The 27,815-nt window shown below is 38.7% G+C and overlaps 3 protein-coding genes across 3 annotated transcripts; 1 reads left to right on the top strand and 2 right to left on the bottom strand.

Annotated features, from left to right (window-relative positions):
• Nucleotides 1–136: 136 nt before the first annotated feature.
• On the top strand, nt 137–21,335 carry nuf2 (UF2 component of NDC80 kinetochore complex). Its single transcript, XM_079482873.1, has 18 exons — nt 137–429; nt 2,658–2,861; nt 3,223–3,335; nt 3,596–3,689; nt 4,641–4,674; nt 15,925–16,052; nt 17,248–17,322; nt 17,407–17,483; nt 17,585–17,646; nt 17,729–17,826; nt 18,041–18,114; nt 18,202–18,295; nt 19,303–19,365; nt 19,464–19,601; nt 19,712–19,852; nt 19,975–20,150; nt 20,534–20,669; nt 20,761–21,335. Exons 1-18 carry the CDS (start codon nt 334–336, stop codon nt 20,866–20,868), a joined length of 1,911 nt encoding a protein of 636 aa, XP_079338999.1. The 5' UTR covers nt 137–333; the 3' UTR covers nt 20,869–21,335.
• Nucleotides 10,630–15,055, bottom strand: rab43 (RAB43, member RAS oncogene family). The gene is made up of 3 exons (XM_079482872.1): nt 14,128–15,055; nt 13,178–13,361; nt 10,630–12,169 (listed from the first exon to the last, which is right to left on the bottom strand). Exons 1-3 carry the CDS (start codon nt 14,314–14,316, stop codon nt 11,916–11,918), a joined length of 627 nt encoding a protein of 208 aa, XP_079338998.1. The 5' UTR covers nt 14,317–15,055; the 3' UTR covers nt 10,630–11,915.
• On the bottom strand, nt 21,222–27,000 carry mybl2b (v-myb avian myeloblastosis viral oncogene homolog-like 2b). The gene is made up of 15 exons (XM_079482866.1): nt 26,690–27,000; nt 26,017–26,113; nt 25,845–25,916; nt 25,651–25,743; nt 24,676–24,896; nt 24,322–24,469; nt 24,175–24,231; nt 23,749–23,949; nt 23,261–23,533; nt 23,029–23,171; nt 22,850–22,949; nt 22,616–22,726; nt 22,232–22,348; nt 22,011–22,148; nt 21,222–21,923 (listed from the first exon to the last, which is right to left on the bottom strand). Exons 1-15 carry the CDS (start codon nt 26,707–26,709, stop codon nt 21,795–21,797), a joined length of 1,920 nt encoding a protein of 639 aa, XP_079338992.1. The 5' UTR covers nt 26,710–27,000; the 3' UTR covers nt 21,222–21,794.
• Nucleotides 27,001–27,815: the final 815 nt, after the last annotated feature.

Here is a 27,815-nt window from a genome sequence, read left to right as displayed (position 1 = left end):
TAGCAAATATCTGAGCATTCTAAGCCTGTGTCATAATATTCACCGCGAGCGAGCGAGGAGACAAAAGAAAAGCGCTTCCGGACCGTCACATGCACGAGCGCATCCGCTCATCATCACGCCATTCGCTTGCTCCCTTGCGTTCCGGTTCTCTCGCGGGGTGTCCGATTCCCCACTCGCCCCAATAGCGAGGAAGGGTGTTCGTTTCCTGACTCGCGGACCACCTCCTCTGTCGTCACGTCGCACAACTACAAAAGCTACATGGAGGAACCGGTCGCGGTCGAAACCGGCCAGAGAAGCGAAACGGAACGCGCCGCGTGAGCGTCAGACGCCAAAATGAAGGCCTTGAGTGCGCTCGTGCGGTCGGCGAGCTCCGCGTGTTCCCGGCGTGTGGAGCGCGTCGCGTCGGGGCGATGCGGACTGTGCAGTAAGGTACGGGACGCGTTACATTCCTATAGCCGCATCAGCAGCATCATGTGACATCTGCTCCATTGTTAACTAGATTTAAACATGTGAATAACAATATTACTTCTCATTTGTATTTCTGGCTTCTAGTTGTTGTTGCATCCAAGAAATGAACGGTATGAAGAAACACTGACGTTCATTTGCTAATTCTTTCGTTTTTATGTTGTTGTTTATGGGTGATCGAATGGGAACACGTCCTTTAGTGCGGCATCCGTCGCTCCGTTCACTTGATCTCTGTACATCATGTACACAGCTGTAGGCTTATTGATCCAAGTGCTTTCTTGGATTCTGACACAGTCCGCAGTGCTCTCGATTCTCATCAGGCTTTGATGCAGGAGATGTTTCCTCTCATTGAATAGGAAATCCACACGTGTGTTTAAGATGATGTACAACAACAGTGATGTTGTAACTACAATGTTGTTATAATGCGATTTAATGATTAGATGAAGCTAATGAAAGAGACACGTTTGTTATTTAAGACAAGTATTTTGATGGCATACCTCTTTAAAGGATAAATATTAATACATTTATTCGACATAAATATGCATATTGCCTTTAAGATTTTCTGTCATCATTTATTCACCATCATCTGGTTCAATTCCTGCACAGCAAAATCGCCAGTGTTAAAAACGGTCTAATTAACTCTCACAGTGTATATATAATAAACACCATTGGAGTTAATTTGACCACGTTTTTTGACACTTGCAATTTTGCTGTGTGTGTATGACTAGGGACGCACGATAAATTATCGGCCATATCAGTATCGGCTGATAAATTGACATTTTTAATGTTAACGACCAATAATAAAGTTTAGGGCGATTATATTATAGCCGATAAATACTTTTTTGAATCAGCTGCACGCTGCTCACAGTTAAAATACTTTCTGTCGGGATCATTCACTCACTGCTGTTAGCAAAACATTGTTGATGTAGATATTTGACCTGTGTTTTGACTTGCGTAACCATATATGTTTTGCTTAGTCAATAAGTTTTCTTGTACAGCTGCTTTGTAACAATGAAAATTGTCAAAAGAGCTATTTAAATAGACGCGACAGCATTCATGAATGTGTAAGTTATAGGAACTAAAGCATATTGTTTGGATCACACTGCTTTCTGTCTTGAGACCTGTTGGACTTGTGGCTGTTAAGAACACTTTTCTGGGTTGCTCTGGAAGAACGTCTATGATTTGTTGAATAATAATAGACCAGAAAGGTTTGAAGGTTAAATAATGTTTAACTGGTGTAAAGTAGGCTTGGTACAGGATGTTCAGGGGAAAGAAGAGAACTAACTTTTGTTTCAATCTTAGGAAATGTTATATTCATATATTGTATATCGGCCAATATATCGGTTATCGACTTCCTATGTTAAAGAATCATCGGTTATCGATATCGGACAAAATGTACATATGGGTGCATCCCTATATATTACTTTTGTCTATCACAAAAATAAATATATTTTGCGAAAAGTCCCTCTGGATTTCTGTTCATGCAATGGAGGTCAGTCAATAAGGGAGAATTTTGTTGGTTTAAAAAAGATCACAGCAACACAAACCTAGTTTTACGTGTCAAGAACAGAAATATTTGATATTATGGGTCAATGGCGTGTAACGTCTACTTGTCATTTGGTGTAACCAATAATATCCATAAGGAATGAAGGATTCCAAATTCATTTATATTCTGTTCGTTTCCATGTGAAAGTCATTCGATATCAAAAGTTCGCCTGCGGTTTATTTGTCATAAAGTTGTGCTTGTAGGTTCATGTGTGAACGTGTGAAGGTGCGTGACACACATGAGGAAGTGTGAACAAAAAGTCTCGAGTGAACTTACATAACCGTGCCAAGGACCGCAAGAACACACGTCAGGATTTTTGTGAATAAGGTCTTGTGAATGATCTGTATTATACAGAACACTTGGAATTTACCATTTGCATAATTTTAATTGTGTTTATGCGAATGTTTCGAACCCTATTGATTATTTTATCTCATCTTTCTACTTCATTTGCCCATTTGGAACGAAAGATTTGTGCAAAGACCCAATTTACAATTCTAATTTAATTCATGTTTTTAATATAATCCCCATCATCCTGATGAGGTGATGGGCGAATCTTAGTTCATGTGGCACAGGAACACTCAATAGTCATGCAATAGACTTATAGTTATTCAGGTAAGGTTCTCATGTTCTCTCCTTTGACATACAGATCCAGCCAAGCTTTGGATTGTTGTTTGACATCGATGGAGTCCTAGTTCGTGGAAAGACGCCAATCCCAGCGGCAAAGAGAGCTTTCCAGAAGCTGGTGGATTCAAATGGACAGTTTGTGGTTCCAGTCGTCTTTGTCACGAATGCTGGAAACTGCTTACGGCAGAAGAAGGCAGATCAGCTGTCTCACATACTGGGTGTTCCTGTGAGTTTTGTCTTTTTAAAGGAGTAGTTCACCTTCAAAATGACATCATTAACTGCCCCTGTTGTCATTCCAAAACCTTGTGACTTTCTTCTGCAGAACACAAAAGAAGATATTTTGTATAATGTTGGTTACAGGACAGCACAGCCTCCCATTCACTTCTATTGTAACCAATGGGCTGTTAACAACATTCTTTAAAATATCTTCTTTTGTCTTCTGCATACAATTAATTTATTAGTTCACACGATAAGTATTATAAGTATGTTATTTTAACATGTGATCTAAAAATGGAACAGAATATTGTTATACGTGCATGTTTATGCAGTACATGCTTACACATCATATCTGTTTGCTTTGCCTCTAGATAACGCAAGACCAAGTCATGATGTCTCACAGCCCTTTGAGAATGTTTAAGAGATACCATGACAAGTGTGTGCTGGTATCTGGACAAGGTCCTGTGCTTGACATTGCCAAAAAGTATCCTTCCACATTTACTGCAAGATTCTTCCTCCGGTGATCATCTGTGTCGTTATGCGAGACAAACACATCCAATTAAATAGCTTCTTTTTTTATTTGCATTTTACGTTTGCTTACATTTGCTTTTTATGTTTGTATATGACGCTATTATATCAGAGATAATACTTGTTTGGCCCTTTTACACCTTTGATGTGAAGGTATTTTGATAGATTTGAGGAGCTTACAGAATTCGTATGATCTGTCTTAACTCAGTCTGACAGTGTGGGCTTTACAAATGTGGTCAGTGTTGACATGCTCAGAGAATCTTTCCCCCTCCTGGACATGGTGGATCATAACAGACGTCCAAAACTACCGGTACACATCACTTGATGTTCACTTTTGATGTTTTTTTATCTGGACTCATCGTGAAATCTTAATGTTTTATAATGATTCTATACAAAAATACACTGAAGATCTAACACTTTAAAGTCTAATAGATGCTTTCAGCAGCAACAACATGAACAAACATTATGTGGCCCAAACGAATCTTCCAGTAGACCTCCACAAAGAATCAATAACCACAGAGTAGTTTTTATTTAATAAAATATAAATACAATAAAATATTAACATTAATGTGAAACGAATCTAAAATAAGTGGTTGTATTGTAACCAAACACAGACCGGAAGTTAACTTAAGGCCACCTGTGTGCGTCCGATGAAACCGTCTTTAGAATACTGATAAAAACATTGTGGTTTTATGATAGTAGGTTGAAAACATATATTTTATATTAGAAATGAATGTATTAAAACAATCAACACACTTTTATTATTTGAGGAGAATGTCAATGAGATCTAATATTTAGATTCACATTTCACTTCTGATTTAAATATATAGAGATTTTGAAGCTACGTCACGCCGTGTTGAATGTTCTTGGGAGGATCGCTGTTAGTGCTTTCAATGCAGGGTTTTGTTTTTCTTTGTTGATTAGGGAATATAACAATGGTAGGTTGGCCTTGCTGTGTTAAAAACTGAAATAGCATTAGTCGTTCAGGAAAAGCCTAAGGTTCTTTCAATTTCTCCATATATCAAACAAAACAAGTAACGGTTCATATCAAAACAATAACGGCTGTGGAGTATGATCCTTCCAAGATGGCGACGCTTCTGCAACATGACGTCAGCTTCACATTCTCTATTGAGATTGTCTATTATATGCTCTTTTAAATCAGTAATTTTGGAATGAATTCCGAAGGAGTGAAAGTTGTAGTGCGTTCTCAATTAAGATGATGAACAAAGACAGAAACCAGATATTTGTCTTATTGTTTCAGTCTTCTCCCATGATGAACCTCCCTAGAGTTGAAGGTAAGTTGGTCAGCAGATAACTGAATGACATTTTATAATTTCGGTATAATCAAACAGTTAAAAACATGAATATTAGACCGTGTACAAACAGTGTTTCCAAATGCAACAGCTCTAACGGTCCGTGTCCTCTTGTGTAATTGTAGCTGTGGTTCTGTTTGGAGAACCCATCCGATGGGAAACAAACCTACAGCTCATCACAGACGTCCTTCTGACCAATGGGAATCTATGTAACGTGTATGAGAGCACTCACAAATCTCATCTGCCGCTCTTAGCCTGTAACATGGATCTCATGTGGATGGCAGAAGCACATTCACCAAGGTGATCATTACTCTTCTGTAGAACGTTTAAGATGTAGATTCATTTTACTGTTATGAACTCAATGGTATTATGACACAGTTTAAAGCCTGCACAGGCCCATGTGTAGTGCTCTTAATGATGTTTTATACTGCTACGAACACAACGGTTTATAGACACCAAGTTGTCTGTACAGTTTATATGTTTATATAACATATTTGTGCTTTTATCAACTCAGTCTTGAGTTTTGTGTCTAATATGATCTTTATGAGAGTTTTATTGTTGCTGTAGATCCATTTCCTTTTGTCATGTCAGATTTGGTCACGGCACTTTCATGGTGTGTCTGGAGAGCATCTATAAGAAGATCACTGGCAAAGATGTGAAGTATGAGGCCCTTATGGGGAAACCCAGTGAACTGACGTACCATTTTGCCGAGTACCTCATTCGAGAACAAGCTGCAGAAAGAGGCTGGAGGGCACCAATCAAATCTCTCTATGCTGTCGGGTGAGACACTTACACATTTTGACAGGCATCATAGAGTTTGTTATATCTGACAAAGTTTGTAACTAAGGACACATTTGGTTACATCATCAGCTGCTGATCAAGAAATGAACCGATGCATTGCCACATATATGTATAAATGTATCATGTATACAGTATGTATCTGGTCTTGATTTTACTGCTTGTATTTGTCAACGGAATAAATGTGAAGTTTTGTTCATGTTTTGTTTAATAGGGACAACCTGATGACCGATATTTACGGTGCCAACCTCTACAACCGCTACCTTGAAGAACGAGCGGCTAGGAAGCCAAAAAGCAAAGCCGTAGCAAAGGTGGTGACTGGCACAGGGCTGCCCACCACTGTCCCTCAGGAGGTGGATATGGACAATGGTTGGGAAAGCGAGCTCGCTTCGCCCTCCGCCACCTCCTGCAAGTCTATTCTGGTTTGCACAGGAGTCTACAATCCCCACATGGAGTTACCTAAAGATGCAAACCAATGCATCAAAGAGACGGTCTTCCACGGGCATCGCGACTTCCGCTTTGACCCCGCGCTGGTCGAGCCGGAGAAAATAGTTGAGGACGTGGACGCTGCGGTTGAACTTATATTCGAGATGGAGAAATTTCAGACAGCAGTTTAGTTTCTGTTAGTATTAACAGTCTCAACAGTTTCATTTTTAGAACGTGTCCATTGGAGAAACCTCTAAGCACAATTCATAACTGAGAAAACAGGAGACAGTACTCTGTCAGAACAGATTTGTCACATATACATGTGACAAGAATGATACTTAGATGTGCTAGAAAACAGTAAAAACAATGAGTAAAATGAATATTTTGAAAGTGATGTGAAACTACACCATTGCCAACCATGGACGTTAAGGGCTCAGAGCTTGCCTTTAATGCTGTATACATTGTTACTGTTTCTTTTATTATTTTTATACATTACAGTACGTTTACATCTTAGACATCTTAAAGCTAAAATCTTAAACTTATTGTACGTTTTAGTTGTTTCATTGTTATTTTCTGTAGATTGGTTTTTGAAAAATGTTGTACTGCAGATGAATTAAACATGTTTAACTGTATTGTGCCTATACACATGGTTACATTCTCCATCATTTTTTCTACTTTTATGTTGTTGATGTTACATTAGGGTTAGTTTATCTTTTTTTTATCGGGAAGAATACAGTACAGATTTGCACTGAGAGACAAAACAACCGTATTGCTATTGTTTGACGACAAAGGGTGTTAATAAAAGTCTATTACTTCAACATTCATCCTTGAATTATCTGATGCGACAAAATAAGTTATTAGAAAGAAATAATATAGTTAATAAATACTTATTCTCTATATTAATAATATTGATGATTAATACATTCTTCATACAAACATTAAGGGTAATCAAATATGTAATTTGTAATATGTAAAGTGAAAAATAATTACTGAATTACAAAACACTGAATGGGAAAGGTTGATGTCAAAAAGTTAGGTTAAATATATTATATCATTACATACCAATATAAAATTCATACACTACTGTGTTACCTGCCCAAAAGGCAGAGCGGGAGGTGTTGCTGCACTTTACCGTAACTCTTTTAGCATTTCCCAGAAGTCTAATCCTAAATACAATTCTTTTGAAGTCATGGTACTTGATGCATCAATACCTAATACTAAGGACAAAACATCTTTAAAATTTACTCTGGCTATTGTATATAGGCCTCCAGGGTACCACACAGATTTTATTAAAGAATTTGGTGGGTTCTTATCAGAACTAGTACTGTCTGCAGACAGAGTCCTTGTTGCTGGGGACTTTAACATTCATGTAGATAATGATACAGATGCTTTAGGAATGGCTTTTAAAGACACTCTTAACTCCATGGGCTTTAGTCAACATGTGTCAGGACCTACTTACCTTCGTAATCATACTTTAGATTTAATATTGTCTTACGGTATAAACGTGGTCGACGTAAAAATCCTTCAGCAGAGCGAAGACATCTCAGATCATTATCTGGTATCATGCTTGCTTCAATACCCAATGGTGGCAAATCAAACTCCAAGTTACAAATATGGTAGAACAATAACTTCGACTACAAAAGGTGCGTTTCTTGATAATTTGCCTGAATTGTCTCAAATCTCAAGCATGAGTAATAACGTTGAAGATCTTGACTTTACCATTGAAAATATTAATGCCACCTTCTCGGAAACGCAAGACATAGTTGCTCCTCTGCGCTTAAAGAAGATTAAAAGTGACAGACCGACACCGTGGAATAATGAACACACTCAGGCTCTAAAGAAAGCGGCACGAAAAATGGAGCGCAACTTTAAAAAGACTAAATTAGAGGTATTTCGTACTGCCTGGAAGGATAGTATTAAAAAATACAGGAAAGCCCTGAAAACGTCTAGATCCGCCTACATTTCATCATTAATAGAAGAAAACCAAAATAACTCTAGGTTTTTATTTGATACAGTGGCTAAATTAACCAAAAATAAATCGTCAGCGACTTCTGATGCTGTATACCAGCATAGCAGTGATGATTTTATGAACTATTTCACAAATAAAATCCAAGATATTCGAGAGAAAATTATAACTATGCAACCAGATGCTAAACCCGCTGAACATATGACTAACTACAGCACCCCTAAGGAGAAATTATGTTTATTTTCTACTATAGATCACGATGAACTATCGAAAATCATTAGATCATCTAAATCAACTTCATGCATGTTAGACCCTATACCTACAAATCTTCTGAAAGAGATGCTCCCAGAAATTATAGATCCACTACTTAGCATTATTAACTCATCTCTGACATTAGGACATATGCCTAAAGCATATAAGGTGGCTGTTATAAGGCCCCTTGTCAAAAAACCCCATCTGGACCCTGGAGAACTAGTTAACTATAGACCTATTTCGAATCTACCTTTCTTATCTAAAGTTCTGGAAAAAGTAGTCTCAACTCAAATATGTTCCTTCCTCCAAAGGAATGAGATTAATGAAGATTTCCAGTCTGGATTTAGAGCACATCACAGTACAGAGACTGCTCTGATTAGAGTTACAAATGATCTGCTTATGGCGTCTGACCGAGGTTGTATCTCCTTATTGGTGCTGCTAGATCTTAGTGCTGCATTCGACACCATTGACCACAGCATGCTCCTACATAGACTTGAAAATGATGTCGGTATTAAGGAAATAGCTTTGAAATGGCTTAGATCTTATTTATGCGACCGTTTCCAATATGTAAAAATAAACAATGAGGTATCACGCAAATCGCAAGTCCAGTACGGTGTACCACAGGGCTCAGTACTAGGGCCTATACTCTTCGCATTATACATGTTACCCCTAGGAGATATAATAAAGCGACACGGAATAAGCTTTCACTGCTATGCTGATGATACGCAACTTTATATTTCCTCGAAGCCTCACGAAACACAGCAATTCCATCGAATAGTGAAATGCATAGTCGATATAAAAAAGTGGATGAGTAGCAATTTTTTATTACTGAACTCGGACAAAACTGAAGTGCTACTTATCGGACCGAAAACCGCCCTACGTAACAACCAAGAATACTGCTTAACTATTGATGGATGTTCCATAAAACCCTCATCTTCAGCTAAGAATCTTGGCTTTATATTCGATGGTACTCTGTCATTTGAGAACCAGGTCGCCAACACCTGTAAGATTGCGTTTTTCCATCTTAAAAATATATCTAAATTACGTCATATGCTGTCATCATCAGATGCGGAGAAGCTTATACATGCCTTTATGACATCAAGACTAGATTACTGTAATGCACTATTAGGTGGTTGCCCTGCAGGCCTATTACAAAAACTCCAACTGGTCCAAAATAAGGGCAGCTCGAGTTCTTACACGTACAAAAAAGTATGAGCATATTAGCCCGGTTCTGTCAACCTTGCACTGGTTACCTATAAAGCATCGCATAAATTTTAAAATCTTGCTTATTACCTATAAAGCCTTGCATGGTTTAGCTCCTCAATACTTGAGAGAACTTCTTACGTATTATAGTCCATCACGTGCACTACGCTCTCAGGCGTCAGGTCAGTTCAGTTGGCTAGAATTTCAAAATCAAGTGCAGGCGGCAGATCCTTTTCTTATCTAGCGCCTAAACTTTGGAACAGTCTTCCCTGCACTGTCCGGGAGGCGGACACACTCTGTCAGTTTAAATCTAGACTAAAGACGCATCTTTTTAATCTTGCATACACTACATTATCATAATATATGTATTTCAAAGATCTAGGCTGCACTAGTTAGATCAACCGGAACCAGGGACACTTCCAATAACAACTGATGCATTTGTTGCATCAAAGAGTGCAGAACAGTACTCTACTCTCAGCCAGTCTTGTCTCATTGTTCCAAGGTTACAAGAGCGGAGCGGGCAGGGCGCAATCCATTCCTAGACCTGACAAATGCTGGACGAAGGAAGTGACGTCCCTACAAAACTTCAGCCACTATTAGATTATTAATGATAATTTTAAATCTAATTTTTTTTATTTTTGCCTTGTTGTGCGCGCACTGTTGAGCTTGTGCAGAGGCTGCAGTTTTTGCCAGAGGGGAACTGGAATCCCCTGGTTAGGCCTGGTTTCCCTCTGAGGTTTTTTTTCTCCTCCAATGGAGTTTTGGGTTCCTCGCCACCGTTTGCATACTGTTTTGCACTGTTTGCCTGGCCGGGGGGGCTGCTAGAATTTGGTAGTCTTATTTAATTAACACTGCATATAGGAATTTATTGTGTGTCTGATATTTGACCTGTGTTTTGAATTCCATAACCTTTTATGTTTTACTTATAGTCATTTCTTCTTGTACAGCTGCTTTGTAACAATGAAAATTGTAAAAAGCGCTATATAAATAAAGCTGACTTGACTTGACTTACCCCATCTGTGAAGTCCAAACTAAACCTAATAATCAAATTATATGATAAGGAACATAAAAAAGGTAATGCGCGTTTATTGTTGCAATTTTGCCATTATCATATAAATTATACTGAAATTCATTATTTTAATTTATTCTGCATTTCATTATCTTCCACAAATCCTTAAAGTGAGCTTCCTTTCCTAAACATTGATTATTAAAATGTGCTTGTCAACTTAAAGTATTTAAACATTGAAAGAGTCAATCGTTCTTTGAATTTCCTGAAAAACTGTGTCAATATATAAAGTTTAATAAAATAACTTTATTTTGAATCTCCATTTAACACATAATTAATGCTGTGAAAGTTCTTTATCTATTGTTAAAATAATAAAAGAACAATTTATTACCAAGTACAACATTTCAATGATAGACATAATGCATAGTTACATGAAAACAAACTAGAAGGCACTGTTTTTACCTTAAGGAATCCTCATTCAATGTTATTTACCTTCAACAACACATCACACTAAAATACTGTCTCCGTTCCCTCACGCATAACTTTAGGCAAATATCCGGTACAACTACAAAAGAATGTGTGAAACTGTCCTATCATTCCCTACCATATACTGAATATACTGTACATGTTGATTTTATTTATACAACAATTAATGACATACAAATACTGTAAACATACCAAAGATCTTAACCTCAAGAAACGATTGCATGCTAATATAAATACAAGACATTGCATGTAAAATGGCTCTGTTTTTTTATGCCCACTTGAAACGAAACAGCACATTCTGCTATTTCCCAATTCTTCAGTGCAATATTATCATACATTAAACATGGTCCAATATTATCAGAAGATTTTCATCATAGTTTAAAAAGCTTTTTTATTAAATTATTTTATTTGAACAAGGCTTTGTGGTGGTTAAAATGAACCGAAGTGATATAAAATATATGCCCGCGTGGCATCTAACAAAGTGCCTTATAGAGGGTCCCGTAGCGCTCAAAACATTCTCAAACTCTGCTGGTTTATGTGTAGATTATCAAAGGAGTGTGCATGAGTATAGGCATCAAATCACATGACTACACCATTTATTGGCAGCTGTTTGTACAGAACTGTAAAGATTTTTTGAATGCAAATACTGCTGACCCCAACATTTCAATGGCACGAATGAACGCTCTATGTATGATATGCATTACTTATAGTCACACAATGTAATTCAAAGGATCAACTGCATTTTAGTAATAGCTTAATATGCATTTACGAGTCTGTATCGTAACATTACTTACTTTCAAACCAAAAATAATCATCAAGAAAATTAATTGATATACTGATTTTACAAAATAGGTCTGCATTGTGCAACAAGTCATGTGACAACATGAAAACTTTGCCCTTGGAATTGACAACTGCGTCTAGCCAGTGTCTTCACAGTTTAATCACAGTTTTCCTGTCCTGTGCATAATCTGAACCATTTCAGTTTATCCTTCCGGAAATGCATTAAACAAGCACTATGTGATAGTACCTGACTTACATGACTGGATGGTGATGACCAGCTTTTATTGCTTCATGAAAAGGCAGATATCAACAGCCACACCCCCAGCCCTCTCTGCTCACATCTTTGCTGTTCAGTTTGAAGCTGTCCGTCACGGTTTCATTGAACATGGGCCCGCCATGTCTGAGAATGAGCTCGTTGGCCATTTTGTTAAACGCCTCTTCTATATTAACAGAGTCCTTGGCTGAGGTCTCGATGGCGGAAAAGAAATCCAGCTGGTGAGCCATGGTCTGTGCGTCTTCCGATGACACTTCACACATGTCAGTCAAATCTGATTTATTACCTAACGTGCCCCCCCCCAAAAAAAACATTACATTAAATTAAATATAGGTGTCATAATAGTAACAGTCACAATTACATTTAGATTTAAGCATTTAGCAGGCAAACCTTAACCCAACAATCTTTCAAAAAAACGTTATGTTAATTACAGCAAGCAAAAATATCTTATTTAAAGAATGAAGTGATTTGTAGGACTCTCACGATTATGAAATTTGGCTGGTGAGTCATTGCAATTATGCTGATTAATTGTCGAATAAATCATTGCAATTATGCTGATTAATTGTCGAATAAATCATTGCCGTTATGCCGATTAATTGTTTTAGAGTTTTAACATTTAATTCTCATACATTTTTGATTCAGCTTTGAAACAACCATATTGTTCTGTTTTTTTTCTTGGAAATACAAATAATAAAAAAAATATATATATATATATCAAAATATATATTTAAGGTTTATGCTTTAACCTGTCAATAATACAACCGCCAAATACTTGTAAATTAATTAAATTGTTCAGGAGTGAATTAAAGCCACCATTAAAATGCTATCAGTCATAGAAATGCAAGATTACAATAAGATTTGACAAGAATTACTTTACAATAGATACACTAAAATATGCTATATGTAGGCACTACAGCACTTCCCAGTGTCTTTTACAGAGATGCGCAATAATTGCGATGATCTGAAACCAACGCTATGAGGCCAAACAATCTCGATGAGACAATTATTTAATAATCGTGACAGCCCTAGTGATTTGACCGCAAGTCTTGATCATTTTACCCTTTTAATGAAATTGGAAGGTTCATTTATATCGTAAAAGGTCATTAAAAGTTCTAAGATGACAAACACACTGATGAAAAAAAATGTAAAACGACAGAAAATACATCCATTCAAAATGACTTGCAGTGAATTTTATCAGTATGTGTGTTCCTTGGGATGGAACCCTTGACCTTTGCGCTACTAACTGAATGATCCACAGCTGAGCTACAGCACCTCAATACACATTTCCACTCACCGACCAAAAGAGAAACGATGTTGGAACCGCCGTATTTCTTTACATCCTCCATCCACTTGGGCACAGACATAAAGGTGGCTCTTTTTGTGATGTCATAAGTGATGATGGCACCATTGGCACTCCGATAATAACTCTGTGTGATGGTGCGAAACCGCTCCTGTCCAGCTGTGTCCCAAATCTGTAACTATAGCACAAAATATAGGCAAACAAGGCACAGTTAAAATCGAGCATCTCGGTATGAACTGAACAAAGAATACTGGCATGCTCAGAGAACAAAGCCTCAACCCTCACAATAAAAAGTTGCTGAGCGAGTGAAACAGAGACATTTCACAATGGACCAATGGACACACCGGCTGAAAGGCGATTATTTATTTAACAGACATTTGTTGTCGACTACTTATTTAAAGAGTGTTTTAAAGAAACACTATATTATATAGAGCTTTAACCTGTTTTTTAGACATTAACTTGGTTATCTTAATGTGGCTGTCCATTGAAACGGCTGAGAACTTTGAGCCCTACGTCAAACTTTACAATTCTTTTCACTTTTCTTTTCTCCACGTCATGAGTGCCAACGTTAACAGAGCTGACGCTCCATTACACACACTCACTGAACTTACCATAGTATTTTGTGTATACTATTATATTTTGTGAATACCACTATAATGGTATCTTGCCATTACTAGGTTACTTCTGTCATAATAGAAGTATGAAAAATACAAATTTCAATGTTTTGGTGGGGTTTCTTACACTCTTTAAAGAAGACTGTATATAGACATGACGTCTAGTTTACAGTAGTTTGCAATAAACTGTAGGCCTATATATTAAGCAGAATCTCCACCAGTGTCACCAAATATATGCAGATGTATGTATATCTCTGTAATGCAGGCGTACACATAACGAGTATGAAATATCAAGACACACGCGTGACGTGACAGGTAGACGTCACTAACCTTCACTCTCTTCCCCTGAACTTCCAGGGTTTTCATGGTGAAATCCACTCCGATCGTGTTCCCCTGTTTCTCGATGAATATACCGGTCTTAAACCGCTGAACCACACACGTTTTGCCGACACCGACATCACCAACCAGAACGATTTTAAAGACGAAATCGTAGCTGTCCTCAGACTCCTGTAATGACATATCTGTGCAGACTGCGATCACCCGACAACTGAAGCTTATGCGATGATGACGATGATGAAAACAACAACGGCGACTGACGTGGAGAAACACACACAAACACCTGTACGTGCCAATGCGGAAGACGTCAGGTGTTAGACACCATGCGCAGCTGCGCAGACTGTTTGGAGTATTACATAACGTGTCGCGAGAACGATTCAAAAGCACAACGTTCTGATCCCCGTCGCGGTACTTAAAGTCGAACGCTGGTTAGGTTGCGCAGCACCGCATACCGACAGCGCTGTTTTAGGTGTCCCAGAGCAGCGCCTGACTTATTTAACAGGGTAAACACGCAGAGTATGAATGAGATGCTCGTTTCACCGGACGGGGTTTGAGTATTTGTTTTTCTTTTACAATCAGCCGACGAGACACAATTAGAACGTTCCTAACATAATCAACGAAGCGAGTTTGCGTCCTTAAACAGTGACGTCGTCAGCCAACCGACCAATCAGAAACTTTGCTACGCAGGCGACGCGACGCTTCTGACTTTTTAAAGTTTTCAACAAAACCTTCGATCACATATCAGACAGATGTACAGTCAAGAGCTCGTGGAGCACAGCTCGAATTCCAACATATTTACAATTAAAAAATACTAAACAACTAATAAAAGCTAACTAAATAATTATACTATTGTAAATAGTTGTTTAATAAACGTTGAATGAACTTTGAAAGAAAGTGAGCTGTTATGAAGTTGTAAAAGATCAGAACACGAGTAACTTCATGCATGTTTTATTTGATAGAACGAACGCATAGGTTGATCAACAGGGGGCGCTGATGAACACGCATGCGCGGAGGAGCGATGAACGTTTGAGCGGAAGTGACGACGGAGGCGCTAAAGTTTAAATTTGCTTCAGTTGTCGGCGCGGGACGTTAAGTGTAAATCTGGTTAGTCAAATATTTCCTTTTGTTGTCTTTTGAAGATGTCTTACTATCTTCAGTAATGTCGGATCAACACTGTGATAAAGATGGTAACGGAATTTTGAGTCGTTGACTTCTATGATTCTTTAGGTTTTGTTGTTGTTGTTGTTGTTGACAGCACCTTCGCGTCGTCGCTTTTACTGGTGAACCGCACAAAAAACTATTGTTGGTCTCACAAAGTACCTATCGTGTTAATAACCGTAATTTTCTAAGGCGTGTGCTGCATGTTTATTTCACAGGTTTTACCGATAGTATCAAAATAACACCGGCAGGGTTTTGGGCCCATCCCTAATGTACCACACTGTATTCACCCCTTTATTCCCCAAGTGCCATAAGCCAAGTTAGGAATGAGTTGTGTAGTCCTGGATTCACCACACACAGACATTGAGATGTTTATTTATTGAAAGCATCCATTATGATGTGGGTGAAAACCTTGGTTACTGTTGATGGAAAACTAAAGTACAGTGGGAGACTTCAAAAAAGACTTCACTTGACATTTTACTGTAGCTAACACAATAATTCCACTGTCTGTGCTATTATCACCAGTCCTTTTTCAGTTATGTTTGTACCAGTATGAAACCTGCATCAAAAAGGGCATCAAGGTCTGGAAATGGGTTGCGATGTGATTGTAAAAGAAGTGTTTTGTCATTGCAGCAGGGATGAGCGAAAACACTTTCCCTGTGTATAAGGTGGATGTCATCGTGCAGTTCTACCGAACGGAAGTTTTGACGGGACAAGAAGCCAAACATTTTACAAAAAATGACATTACTCCCAACCCAAAGGTACATTATACAACTGGTAAACTGAAATATTTTTGTTACGTGGCATCTCTTCATTTCACTTTTCACTTAATATAATGTGGTCAAAATGGTTTTCTATTTAATATTGCTACCCAAAATGAAAATTCTGTCATCATTGACTCGCCTTGGAGTTTTCTGTATTAATATCTTTGTTGTGATGAACACAGAGAAAGATATTTGGAAGAATGCTTCTAACCAGACAGATCTTGCCCCCCGTTGACTCCCATAGTAGAAGATTAACTTCCTTTTTTGTTCTGTTGATCGAGAATATAGGGCAGCAAACCGTCCTGGGCCACTTTTGACCACCATTGTATTTTTTCTACTATAGGAGTCGACGGGGGTCTAGATCCGTTTGGTTATAAGCATTCTTCTAAATATCTTTCTCCGTGTTCATCACAACAAAGACATTTAGACAGATGATGAGTCACTGATGACAGAAGTATCTCTTTAATTCTCAAAGTTGTATGGTTCAGTCGCATCTGGATATCGCTGCTGTCCTTCTAAAACTTTGTGTATCCATATTTTGTGAAGGCTGTAAATCCTTATTTTTAGTCACCCTTCATATTTCTTACCGGGTTTTACAGATATCGAACCAATTAAAGGAATTAAAAAGTGCATGAAATGTAATCAATTAAAAAGTACCGTTTCAGGAAGACATCGACGATATCTCACCATTTTATTGGCCAATATATATTATAGGAATTCTCTGTATTCTGTACTCTATTGGCTCTTTGCTTAAGCACTGACTTGACAGGATTTGTCGTGATAAATAGAGATCCACCGATACAGATACCAGTATCGGGTCCGTTACCAAGCTTATGTGCGTGTACTCGTACTCGTAAAGAAACACAGATACTTCACGTGACATACCTGACAGAAGTCATTGAAATTTGTGCTTTAAAAGTTTGTGACAAGCACATAAAATTATGTCTTTTTTGACCATGTGTTTGAGGCACATTTGTTCGTATTAAAGAAACAGTTCTATTTTTATTAGTTTTAGAGTTTTGTGCATGGAAAATTGCCACCTCCAAAAAAAATACAGGTACAGGCATCTGTATCGGCGAGTTCCAGAAAAAATATGGGTACTCGTACTCCGTCTTTAAAAATGGTATCGGCGCATCTCTAATGATAAACTACTGTAAGTGGAATATTTACAGATACCTGTTTTCAATTGCAGTCGGAATCTATTCAGAGACTCTACATGAGAATATTACAGCTGCTATTTCGCTTTAAGCCCGAGTGCCATTACATGGTGAGTGATGCCGATCTGTTGACTTGATCAGATTTTTGGCATTTCACATAATTTGTGCATTTGTGAACTGTTGACCTTTCCCAGGTGCCGTTGTCTGAGAATATTCAGTACCCAATGCTTTATGAGTGGGTTACGCCGATCATGAGCGTTTACATGCGCATGTAAGTAACAGAGTTTTTATCCTAAGTTACTTTTTTATTGATGTAGCGAATAAACTGTGAGGTTTCTTGGAACTGAAATGGTTTGTATGTTTTTGTTTCAGGTGTCAGTTCTTACCACTCTGTCATGTGTATGACTTCTCATTGAATGACTTGCTTAACCCCAGTAAGTTGTTTTATGGCAATGTTTCACTACTTTTTCAAATGCATTGTAAACAACGCTAAATCATCTATCATCACTTTTACAGAGGCAAAGAGAACAATCACCATACTGAGTGCAATCCAGAATTTCCTTCACTTCAGAAAGCAGAGGCTGGAATTAACTGCCGCCCATCAGCAGAGTTTTGTAAGATTACCTTTTTCTATTTGAAGAAGCGAATGAATGTTAACAGTTGAGTGAGAGAATAATTTAACCAGTTGGGCTTGTCAGATGATGATTCATCAACCTATAGAATAAATGTATCATCATGTGATGCTGGTGTTGTAAATACTACACAACCGTATATGCTGCCACATTTTTCTCCATTCTTTGCATTTACGCCGTTTATTCCCTTCCCCAGAGGTCAGATATGGACAGACTCCAAGCATACACAAGAGAAATAAAGGAAGCTGAAAAAAAGATTGAAAAACTCTCGTAAGTGCATAATTGTTTTTGCATGTATTGCCTTTATCACAACTGAACCCCAAGTTTATAAGCATGAAACGTGTTCTCTGTGTGCAGCATCATACCACCAGAACAGCAGGCCGAGGCTAAAGAGCTGGCGTCTGCTCTGGCAGAGCTGACAACAAACACACAACATGAGTATCAGGATGTGGTGAGTAATATTTACATCTGTAGAATAAGCGGATTTAGTCAATGTGAATCCTTGTCCATGTGGGGTGAAAAGTAACTAACAATAAGAGTTAAGGGAGTGGAACGCAACAAAGGAAACATACAGGCACTGTACATTTACTCAGACTTTTACTGTGACTGTTTGTCACAGCTGATCTTGGATGCATTTTCGCACATCACACTTGGTGTGGTTTAAATGACACTTTAAATGTCATTTAAAGCCATTATAAGACGAAACAGAACGTAGCTTCAGATGTTCAGAAGCTAAAACGGCCATCATTTAGTTTTATTATAAGCTAAAATATTATTTGTATATAATTAGAGCAAAATAGTTTGGTTACCAATATTAAGAAATACCCTCATGTGGTTTTAAACCCGAATTGAAGATAAGTAAATGTAAATAAGCAGATTACTCGTTTTCTGTTCCAATTCTCAGAAGAATTAAAAAGTGCCGGTGGGTGACGGTAAATGTCATTAATACATTGATTCACTCCAAGAAACTTATTCATTTAGAAATGAAACCACGCGCAACACTTTTCCTGAGGCTTTATAAGTAATATTTTTGTAAAGAATTACAAAAACGGACAATGCTATAAAATATATCGTAAAAGTAATTTCTTATTTATTTAACTGTTGTATGAAATCAAAATGGCATGTGCACTCATAGTTTTCTGAATAAAAATAGCACTTGTATGATTTGTGCTTGTGTGATTGCATAACTAAATACATCTGATTCAGGGTCATAATTTTTGCACAGATATCTTTATTCATTTTAGGTTCTTTCTGACAGTACCCTGTATGTTATATCCCCAGTAAGTTGTTGCAAGCATGGTATTTGTCACCAATCAACTGTATGAAATGAAAGAGAACATACTTGCGCCTTGGGTGGGGTGGGTGCGTTAAATGCGTTGAGATTATTAATCAAGTTAATAATTATTGAGCGCTCATTTTTGTCCATTGTCTGATCCTCGATTTTGACTTTTCTTTTAGAGTGCAATGAATGAAAAGGTTGCACAATGCAAGACAGAAATTGCTGAATTATCACAGAAACTGGTATGTATGAATACAAATGTTTATTAGACTTGCACCCTGCCACTACAGAACTAACGTGAATGTGCGTCTGTGTGTGACACATGTTGTGTACTCTACAGAGTCAGCGGAGAGTGGAAGTGGCCACACTGAAAGATGAGATAGTCAAGCTCAAGTCTCAGATTGTGGAGTCGCCCGAAGAGCTCAGAAATGAGATGGAAAGGATGAAAGAGAACGTGAAAAACATCAAGATGTCCAAAGTATGTGCACCTATTATGCTATATATAACATGAGTGATGGACAAGGTACGCATAATGGGTTTCAGACTGATCTCTAGTAGTGATGGATTGGTTGACGTGTCTTGTGACAGGATCTGGCCGATGAGAGGCTCGTGGAGCTTCAGATGCTGGTGCAGTGTGCAGGTCAGGTGGAGGCAGAGATTCACGTTTTACTCAAACAACTGCAGGACCTGCAGAACAGCATGTGTCAAACCAACCAGCAGAAGGAGAAGGTGCACAGCAAGCATAAGACATACAAAACAGAAAAGCATGAATTCTTCATGATGTTTGCTGGACTGATTTGAATGTTTAATAATGTAAACATTTAATGTAACGCTGTTTACGATCGCTGCAGGTTCAGGATTTAGCAGCTATGAATGAAGCACTGCAGAAAGAGCTGAGGAGTTTGGGTACTGAGGAAGGCCAGCTGAAGAGAGCACTCGCCATGAAATATGACAAAGAGTCCAAGCATCAAATTCGTCGACAGAAGAAGAAAGAAGTGAAAGATCAGCAAGTCAAAAACATATATGGGTAAGAGAACAGTAATCATTTTATTAACTTCGATTTGACATTTCATCTTTGTCCTGTTAAAGTTTGCTTTATTAACTCATGTTTGGCACCTTTGTGTATGTAACATCATTGTTTATGGGTAAATTTAAAGATCTGCATTTTTACTTTAGGCCTAAGGTCCCTGCAGCCATCTAAAACTTCTTGTTTATAATATGCAAGTATTACAGGGTTTGTATAGTCATGAATTAAGACACTTAATTTAAAAATGACCATTTTCTAGTTTTGGGAAAGGATGAGTATTTGTTAAAAATGCCAATGTTACACAAAAAGACTTAACATGCCGTGACTGCATGGGTAGCACGTTTATGAACTCTGTTTTACTCGATGAAATGAACTTTCCTCAGGCAATATGATAAAATCCATGAGAAACGTGAGGAAGTTGTAAAATTAATAGAAGAAACCAACCGTGAAACCAAACAGTTCAAGGAGAAGATGCAAAAGCTAAGAGAGAAGTGTAACCAGCGGAGTCAGAAAGCCCAGGTGAGCTTCATCCTTTACTGTCTTAGTTTTCGGCTCTGTTTAAATGAACTGGTTTGGTGTTAAGGCAATGTTTTGTTTATTTCTTCTTTAGGAGATCTATGAACAGCTCCTTAATACTTTGGAGCAGTATAACAAGCGGATTGAAAGCATTGTACTGGAGACCAATGCTGACATCTCAAAAATGAAATCGCATTTCTAGAATGCTTTATTTTTCGCACCGTACCATTTCAAGGTTGTTGGATGTCAGTTCATCTTAAGTTTCATGTTTATAAATGGCACTTATTTATTAGTTCGGTCACAAATATGTAAAGTTAATGGTTGTTTCCAACTATACTGACAAGTGATATATCTTATCTGAGCGAATAGTTATTGCCTAGCCCCACACTCTATGTGATTTATGAGGTTGTTCTAAGGTGTACAATCTATTATCTGGCATTTGAATGTGCAAATGATTGACAGTAGATTGTTCACAAATAGTTACGCAGCCAACCAACTGTAAACATGTCTAAACAAATGTTTTTACCTAAGGACGACACCTTAACCAGTTTATTTGACAGTCAACAGCCAGTTTATTTCTTTAATTGCATATGAATATTTTTGTCATTAACATTTAGAAAAACATCAACATGTTTGTGCACATTGTAATAAAGCACCAGTTTCACATGCCTTATTCTAAAATTTGTTTTGGAAAGAGGCAAATTGATATTTACTTAACATTTTCTGAATTTAACACAAAGACATAAGAATGTCTACCACATTTAATATACACAAACTGTATATACAGCAAATTGACCACATGAGCTGAAAAATGCCTTATTCTTACAGAAAATGTAAAGAAAACAACCCTCAACCTGATCACACATGCCACTGAGCCGTGGCATTAAAACGTCTACATGTATGATTGCTGCCATACGTGCTGTCAAATACATAAGTTAGAGACACTGATCACACACAAGGTTCATGGAAGGATTGTTTTCTGTATGTGGGAATATATCATTAAGAGCATTATCAGCGTTAAAGTGTCTATTGATGCAAGCCTGGAACTATCGTTTCTTCAACTCGTGAACTCAAAGTTTCCACATTATTTTTGGAAAGATGCCATTTAAGGAAGCTTCATGCGTTGGATCAGGAAAGTATGAGAGCTCTGCTTGGGGCGTGACACTTTAAAGAGCGAAGGTAACGTCTTGCTTTCTCTGTCATGATTAACTGGTCTTTCGTCCGGCCACATACGACAGTTTCCCAGTCTGGAGTCATCTATCAGGAAAAGAACAGTACTTTGTGTAAATGAGTGTGTTAAAATAAATATGAAAACATGCTTTCTGATGATCCAAGGTCACTCACAGGCAAAGGAGAAAGACATTTCAATTCTGCAGACACACATGGGGTGGTCGGCCCGCTCTCATTGGGTCCAACAATAAATCCTTGATCCAAAACGTTTTCCTCTTTTTTCACAAGAGGAAGTGACCGTGCTGCTCGAACCTACAAGGAAATATAAAACTGTCACATAATGCATATAGTGATATTACACAAATGGAGAATTATTATTCGTCTGGTTTCTGTACCGTTTGATTGGCTTGGAACAAGGTTTTACATTGCTGTTTGCGGGCAGCAATGCTCTCGTTGCAGTCAATGACATCGAGAGCCAAAGATTTACGCACTTTCTTCATAGGAGGCCGGTGCTGTACAAGTAAAAAAAAATAGGAAATACAAAATATATCCCAGACTAGAAGCTTTCCTGTAGCTCAGTAGTAAGAGCATTGTGTTAACAACGCAGGGTTGGATTGCAGATACCTATGTAAAATGTATAAGATAATGCTATGTAAGTCGCTTTGGATAAAAGCGTCTGCCAAATGCCTAAATGTAAATGTAGAAGTGGGTACATATAAACTTTTGCCACAAGATCACAGATCTATCAAATCCCAGAGAGCAATGCGAGCATCCCTTACCACTTGTTTACGTTTTTTCTCAGTAGGAGTTTCATCCCCTCCTATCAGCTCGATCCCCGCCTCCTTGCGCAACACTTCTTTAAGGTCCTCCTCCAGATTTGGGGTCTGGGGCTTCAGATGAACAAAATCCAAAACAAAAATGACGTTCATGATAATGTTGGGTCATCGGTAGAATAGCGAACAAAAGATCTACAAAAACGATCAGTTGTGGCAATGTGATTGTATTTTTCTCACCAGTGGCCGCAAGGGGCCGTATTTCTCCATTGCGTTTTTAAAGGGAGTGGGCGTGCGTGGAGTTGTGTCCAAGTCTGACTTGTGATTTGGTGTGATAAACCTACAAGGACAAAAACTCAGACGGTCAGGAAACTGAAGCAAACGAGGTTTAATTGAAAGGGGAGGATTTGAATACGCACAGGGAGTTTTCCTTCTGAGTGAGTGGGGTCTTATCACGGTGAAGAGGTGTCGTGACGAGGGCCTTCTGATTGCACACAGGAGTGGATGTAAGTGAAGGATTCTCCAGGTCTAGAGTGTCTTGCTTGGTCCACATATTAAGGAACTGTGAAGCACATATTACAATAATAAAATATAGTTATAGATAATGAAATACATTTTCAGCTCGAAACACTACTTCAGTGTTGACCGTACCTGTGAAGGAGAGAAGGGCAGGATTTTCACTGGTGTGCTTTTTGGGGTCATGGAGTCGTTGGGGTCTGGGGAAAGGGCGATTCGCCGACGACTGCGTCGATTTAAGATTGACGGAGGTGTGGCTCCGCCCGGTGAGATGGGGATGAGCTCCCCTTTACTGCCCTTGCTGAGCTCCTGCAGGGTGCTTCCCTCCAACCGAAATTGCAGGAGCTCGGGACTCTGACTCTCCTCCGGCAGGTCAAAGTCTGACATCGTACACCAGCCTTCAAGATCCTTGCGAGAGTAAAATCACTTTTATTATCAAGCCTATGACAACACAGCATACCAGGTCCCAAAACACACAGACCCCAAAAGTAGATTCTAACGGATGCTAACAGGAGGACAAAACCATTCCTCTGAGAATGTCGTCAATTCTACCCCAAACCTTTTCACCAGCAAATTACGATTGAAGAACCCAAACCAAGATCACAAGTGTTTTTAAGCCTTACCCCGTCCATAAGTTCCATCACCTCCTTTAGCGTGGGGGCGGCCGAGGGTGAGAGGAAACCCGAGCTGTCCATGACCCAGGTGGACACGTTAGGGTCTCCAGACACATCCGCATCACTTACTGGGGTTTTATGAGCTTTGGGTGTCTTGGGCGATGCAGTTTTGGTAGGAGCAGTACTGGCTTTCTCATGTACGTCGGGAGACTTTAAATGACAAATGGTGTTAGAAAGACCAGTTATCCGTTTGGAGCATCAGACTGAATTTTATAGCAAACTTGATCTAAGTCAGTTATATTTATAAAGTGCTTTTCACAATTTTGCATTACAAATGTCCTCTCCGAACCCATAAGTCACTTCATTTCCTCTCAGGTGTTGTAGTTACATTGAGGAAACATGAACATGCTGGAGATGTGTGATAAATTCTTATACCCGCTTTATAATCTGGACTGGAATTCCCTCATTGGCTCCATCATAACAGTCTTCGACCTACAAAAACACAAATCAAACGTTCAACCAAAAACCTTACAACGGTTTAGATTTACAACATGAACTCATAAGGCATGTGGCTACAAATACCTGTTGTTGACTGGTCTCTTCAGATAACATCTCTTCATTCTCTGTTTGATGGTTCACATTAAGTGTTGTGGCCACCCCAGCATAATAACCCGTCTCAACTTTACGCTTAATGGTAGAGTTCCAGTGGTTTTTCACAGCGTTGTCCGTTCTGAAAAAAGACAACTTACTTAACAACACGTTTGTCCACATGAATTAAATAACTTAAAATATACTTTAAAAAAATACTGTTACAGATACAAGCCGCTTAGCAAAAAGTCACAGTGTACTAAGAGCCATAGAAATAAGCTTTTAAAACTAACAATAGGCAAGAGTACTTGTTAGCATGAATGTTAAGACCCATCCTAATTCAACAACCTTCCAGGAAGTAGTTTGGCAATCTCCGCCCAGCGGTTGCCCAGCACACAGTGAGACTTGAAGATGATGAGATCTTCTTCTGGGGTCCAGGAGGACTTCTTCACGTCTGGATTGAGGTGGTTGTGCCAGCGTTCTCTGCATTGCTTTCCAAGACGACCCTTCAGGTGCTTGGCCACCATCGCCCACTGCTTGTTGCCATACTTTTTCACCAATTCAATCACCTGGACACGTAACACACTCAATTTACATGCAGGGGTTTTAACCAATTATTTATTCATAGACTATAGGGATGCACAATTAATTATCAGCCATATCGGTGTCAGTCGATATTTGGTCATTTTTAATGTTATGGGCCGATAATCAAATTTAGGCCGAATGAGCGACCATCCACGCCTCATTTACGAATGATCGGTATTCATTTACATACACACTTTTTACTTTCAAACCTGACGTTTATGAAGCATTGGTGAATCCGGAGGAGAGTTTTCACGAAGCTTCACACTCAAATTTTTATGATTGTTTACTTTTTCTCTCTTATGCTATGTTGTTTTTATTGTAATTTTTTGTATTTGTCTCATGTATTTGTTGTTGTTGATCATTAATGAAATAAAGCATTAAGCCGTGAAAGCCGCAAGTAAACAGCCACTTTTTCAGTTTGAGTTGTTACATACAGAAGAACTCGTCATTTATTGAAATAATTCGTTCGGAACTGCGTATCACGCCATTACTGAGTTTTTTGACCGGAAGGGTTCAAGCTGACCAATCACAGCGCATGAGGTCCGCGTCGCATTGACTTGCTGTTTTTAATAATCCACCTTAAATTTCCAAGACTTCTCCAAACCATAGACACCAACGTTTTAAACCTTCCTTGGCGACACCGAAAGGGAACTGTGATCCGAAACGGCCCGAAACATTCAATCATGTTTTTGTCTGAAATGTACACATTGCTTTATTGCTTTTGTCTGTCCATCATACCTTCTCGTCCTCTTCTCTAGTCCAAGGTCCTTTGACAAGATCCGGATCCAATACCTTGAACCAGCGATGCTGACACTGATGCTCCGAACGATTCTGAAGAAGCAAGAGTCTGTATTTAAGATAGTTTCTTTGACAGCTGTAATTCACAAATGAGTGTCGATCTTAAATGGATTGTTGTGAAAGGAAAAATTTACAGGTAAAAAGCTCGCGATGTATTTCCAATCATTCGGTCCGACCCTCAGAACCAGTTTTCGCAGCTTGTTGTCCTGAAAAACACACGATAACATTTCTTGTTGGAATATTCAATTGGGAGCGATCAAATAATATGGCAAAACATAACAGAGAGACATCTGTAACTAACAATACCTCCTCTTGCGCCCACTTGACTTTCACTTTCCCACAATCCTTTTGGTCAGCCACATCTGAATCTGTGTCTTGACACATGGCCTCCTCTTCATCCTCGCTGTTAACACAAACACAACAAACTGTATTACGACTGTTGGCCAACACCGGTCATCCAATACTGCCAACAATGTGTCGAGGACACTCCGACACCATTCCTGTTTGCTAAACAATGTTGCTGCACAGGAATCTCGTTTAAACACGATGTAATGATGAATAAATAAGTTACACGGACGAATGTAAACGATCACATGCGTGTAAGACTCGTCATCTTGCGGAGCTGGCTAGTATGTTGCAAATACGTCATCAGAATGTGTTGCATATTTAGTTCTCTATAACGTGCAAACTGCGAGACTTCGCATTAACTCTCTTTACATCAAATCAGCTCTGAAGTTTGAATGATCGTATAATGTTGAAAACAGCGACCGCCGATGTGTCGCAAGCTGTCTTTTTGTTCCCCCGCTAACGTGAACTTAGGCGGGTTCAATGCAACCCATACAAACCGAATGGGTAAAGACCTCTACGGCTCTCTGCGTTGTGTTGAAGTCGCGTTCAGCGGCAACTGTCCCGGCGTGAACCGTGAACAACACGACCCGCATTCGATGTATGAAAAGAAAACATCACTTTGTGTACTTACCCGCGCGCCCACCACGACATTTCCCCCGTGTGTTTATCAATTGCGCCGATAAAACGGATCTTCAAGAGGATGTGATGCACAAGACACACGACGACACAAACATCTGTGATGTTATTAAGAACAGAAAACGCGTTATCATATAAAACCAGCGGCGGAGCTCAACAATATCACCGCCGCTCCTCGGCGCTCAAGTTCCTATCTCGCGCTTCTTTTCACAGCCATTCCCGCGGGTGACGTCAGAGTCCAGTTGGCTGCGCGCGCACGTTCAGAAATGTTACACTTTTCCTCTCCTCTCTGACCAGAGCAGTCGAGCACACACATTTGATCAAACCACATTATATGCCTTCTGTACATTAATCATATTTTTCGTGTTTACTAAAAAATCCGTTATATATATATCCTGTATATTTTCCCCTAAAGCTATGATCTTCTGATTTGTATTTTTTGTATTTAACGCTCCCCTAACGTTAGTACAAAGGTAGGGGAACGTTCCCCGAACCTACAGGGAACGTTCTATTAACGTCAAGAAGGATTTCCTGGAAAACAAACAGGGAACGTTCTGGGAACCAACAATTGTTTGCTGGGAAGCTGCTTGGCAACGTTGCAAAATGCTTGTCATTATAATCCATTTTTATTTAAATACAATTATATTTCTACGTGTTTTATCCAAAGTAACTTGGCTAGTCCAGTCAACTTTATTTATATAGCGCGTTTTACAATTTTCATTGTTACAAAGCAGCTGTACAAGAAACATATCGACTATAAGCAAAACATAAAAGGTTATGCAAGTCAAAACAAAAAAGGCGAAAACACAGACACAGACACACACAAAACACTCCACTCACATAATATGCACACGTACTAACACACGTAGACACACGCACGCGCGCACACAGTGGTTATCACTGAGAATCAGTGCTCGGCTTGAAGGGGGCCTGGGGGACCCCCATAACAAGTAAAAATAGACTTAGGGGTCCCTCAGATATTTTTATTTGAGTAAAAATTATAATGATATTGACAAATGTGATTAAATTCATGCAATGCATTTGGTACATTTTGTGAATTAATTATTTACAATAATTTATATTAAGTTTGTTTATGGGCTAGTCACTTTAAATTTGAAAGG

The sequence above is a fragment of the Barbatula barbatula genome, assembly GCF_947034865.1.
Source record: "Barbatula barbatula genome assembly, chromosome: 20".
Lineage (NCBI taxonomy): Eukaryota > Metazoa > Chordata > Actinopteri > Cypriniformes > Nemacheilidae > Barbatula > Barbatula barbatula.
This window is presented reverse-complemented; position numbering and strand designations above follow the sequence as displayed.